The 2,437-nt window shown below is 34.9% G+C and overlaps 1 protein-coding gene across 1 annotated transcript in view; it reads right to left on the bottom strand.

Annotated features, from left to right (window-relative positions):
• Window positions 1-1,618, bottom strand: part of LOC106011873 — a gene marked incomplete at both ends in the record, with an annotated part of 4,566 nt that extends 2,948 nt beyond the window's left edge. The window contains 1 exon segment of the mRNA XM_013082995.1: window positions 1,534-1,618. Within this exon segment, the coding sequence (XP_012938449.1) occupies window positions 1,534-1,618 (85 nt within the window).
• Between the last annotated feature and the right edge of the window lie 819 nt (window positions 1,619-2,437).

Here is a 2,437-nt window from a genome sequence, read left to right as displayed (position 1 = left end):
TGTGTGTGTGTGTGTGTGTGTGTGTGTGTGTGTGTGTGTGTGTGTGTGTGTTTGTTTGAGAAAGAGAAAAAATAACTCCATGACAGTTCTACTAAACAGAATAAGTTTCTCATTATTTGTTTTGATCAATTATTTTCAAAGACCGTGAGAAGCAGCGCTCTTAGATTCACGCGCTGGTGGCATTTTGAAATAGTCGTGAGAGATAAAAATAAGAGTACTGAGTCCTTCAAAAAAATTTCGGTGCTATTAAAATTGTCATTAGATGGAAAGATTGCATAAAACCAGCGAAATCAAATGGAAGCAAATCACACATGACCAAGAACGTTTTGTTTGAGTTTTCTACCTGTTATAATGATACAATCTACCCCCAAGTATAATGACCCCAATGTAAGATCTAAAGCCATTTGGTTGAGAAATGTAGATCTGTCTTGGCGCTCATTCGACCTTATGCAGTTGCGAGCGCCGTAAAACCTCTACTAAAACTAAACAAAGATCTGTCTAGAGTTGGCTGCATGAACTGAATTTGGCATACTATAACGTGACTATTTCTCAATTACATGTCACCGTGGGCCCTAGGAACACAAGGTGGGAGAGGGGTGGTGGGGGTGGAGAGTGTGAACTGAATAGGGCTAGACATGAAAATAAACAGAAATTAATTTCATCTCAGACAGAACATATTGTACTAAGCTTACAGACAGTAAACATTTCTATCTAGGCTCAAGGGTAGAAAAGTTGATGAAACAATCTGGAAAACAAACACTTCCCACGCAACTGCCAGACACAGACGAGGCTTTTTCTCTTTATATATAGAAGAAATGTCACCTAATGTCACCTAATGTCACGAACAAGGACGTCCTAATACATATCAGTATTATCACGAACTAAGACAAGGCAAATAATGGCACCTACCTACGTCAATCACCAACGTCAGCTCGTAATTAAAAAGTCGCATGCATTGCTGTTGTAATTATAGGTTCATCTGTTTCTATAGTTATCACTTCTTATTTAGAGTTGTCGATATGGTTATCATAGATGCGTTTGCTGCTATTTTATTGTTATTATTACTATTATTATTATTATTATTATTATTATTATTATTATTATTATTATTATTATTATTATTATTATTATTACCATTATTATTATTATTATTATTATCATTATTATTATTATTATTATCATTATTATTATTATTATTATCATTATTATTATTGCCGTAAATGTGTCAGCTCTTGTTATTACTTCTATGGTTATTGTTATTATATCATCATCATCATCATCATCATCATCATCATCATCATCATCATCATCATCATCATCATCATCATCATCATCATCATCATCATCATCATCATCATCATCATCATCATCATGTGGTGAAAAAAAAAAGTGAAAATGGTTTAGAAGATTTTTCTATTTCACTATTTTTATTTTATTTTATTTTTATTAATCCAATAATTATTTATTTATTTCTTTAGTTCTTTATTTTATTTTACTTACATTTTTTTATACCAGATTTACCTCGTGACTCACCGTAAAGATCTGCGGTCCCACCATCATTGACCACGTTCTGTGGGCCGGGTACCGGCTGCTGTACGAAACCATTGTTGCCCTGTACCTGGGGAGAGGAAGTGAAAGGACTTAGAATACTCAGATCTATAGCGCGGTCAAAAATTCGTGGCGCAACTCATCCTCAAATGTCTCTTTAACGGGGGAATCAATGTCACCCATACTTTGCACATCAGTTTGTATCAATTTGTCTTAACTTAATCCCATTTTCCACAACAACTGAGGATCGATTTAAAAACGTTTCTTCATAAATTTATGTAAAATCTGTAATCAATCTCCACCATGCGGAAAATAGGATTGTTGACAGCACTTCCCGCTTCTCGCATACGCATAATATGACCTGTGTCACAGCTCGCCAATGACACTTTTTAGTGGCAGAACTTCTTACAAGAAATTGATTTTATAGTGAACAGATTTTTTTTTGCACTAAAGGTTTCCTAAACATACGTTGAAAATGTATACTGTTGCGATTAGAAAAAAAATGATAGACTCGCTTTTAAAAGCGATATTGCCCGAGCTGTAAACTTGTTAAAATCTGTAGAAACCATCGACTGGGATTTTTTATTTGTATTTTCGAGGTAGTAAGGGATTTTTTAGAATACAGTGTGCAGGAGTTTTAAAAAATATTCACCATTGATTGCAATTGATATAAGTCATTGTACAAAAGTTGGAGAATCTATGTTCGACAGTTAAGGAGATATTTGACAATAAGTTGCGCTATGCATATTTGGCCGCGCTATAGCGAGTGAGAGCCTTTCGGATCTACATGCACAGCTCTCAGTCAAGCTTATTTTTATTTTGTGATCGCTTATAATTAGCCCCCCCCCCCACGATAAAAAAGTAAGTACATGTGTCTCCCCCCCCCCTA

Source organism: Aplysia californica, unplaced genomic scaffold (genome assembly GCF_000002075.1).
Source record: "Aplysia californica isolate F4 #8 unplaced genomic scaffold, AplCal3.0 scaffold00204, whole genome shotgun sequence".
In the NCBI taxonomy this organism is placed as follows: Eukaryota; Metazoa; Mollusca; class Gastropoda; order Aplysiida; family Aplysiidae; genus Aplysia; species Aplysia californica.
This window is presented reverse-complemented; position numbering and strand designations above follow the sequence as displayed.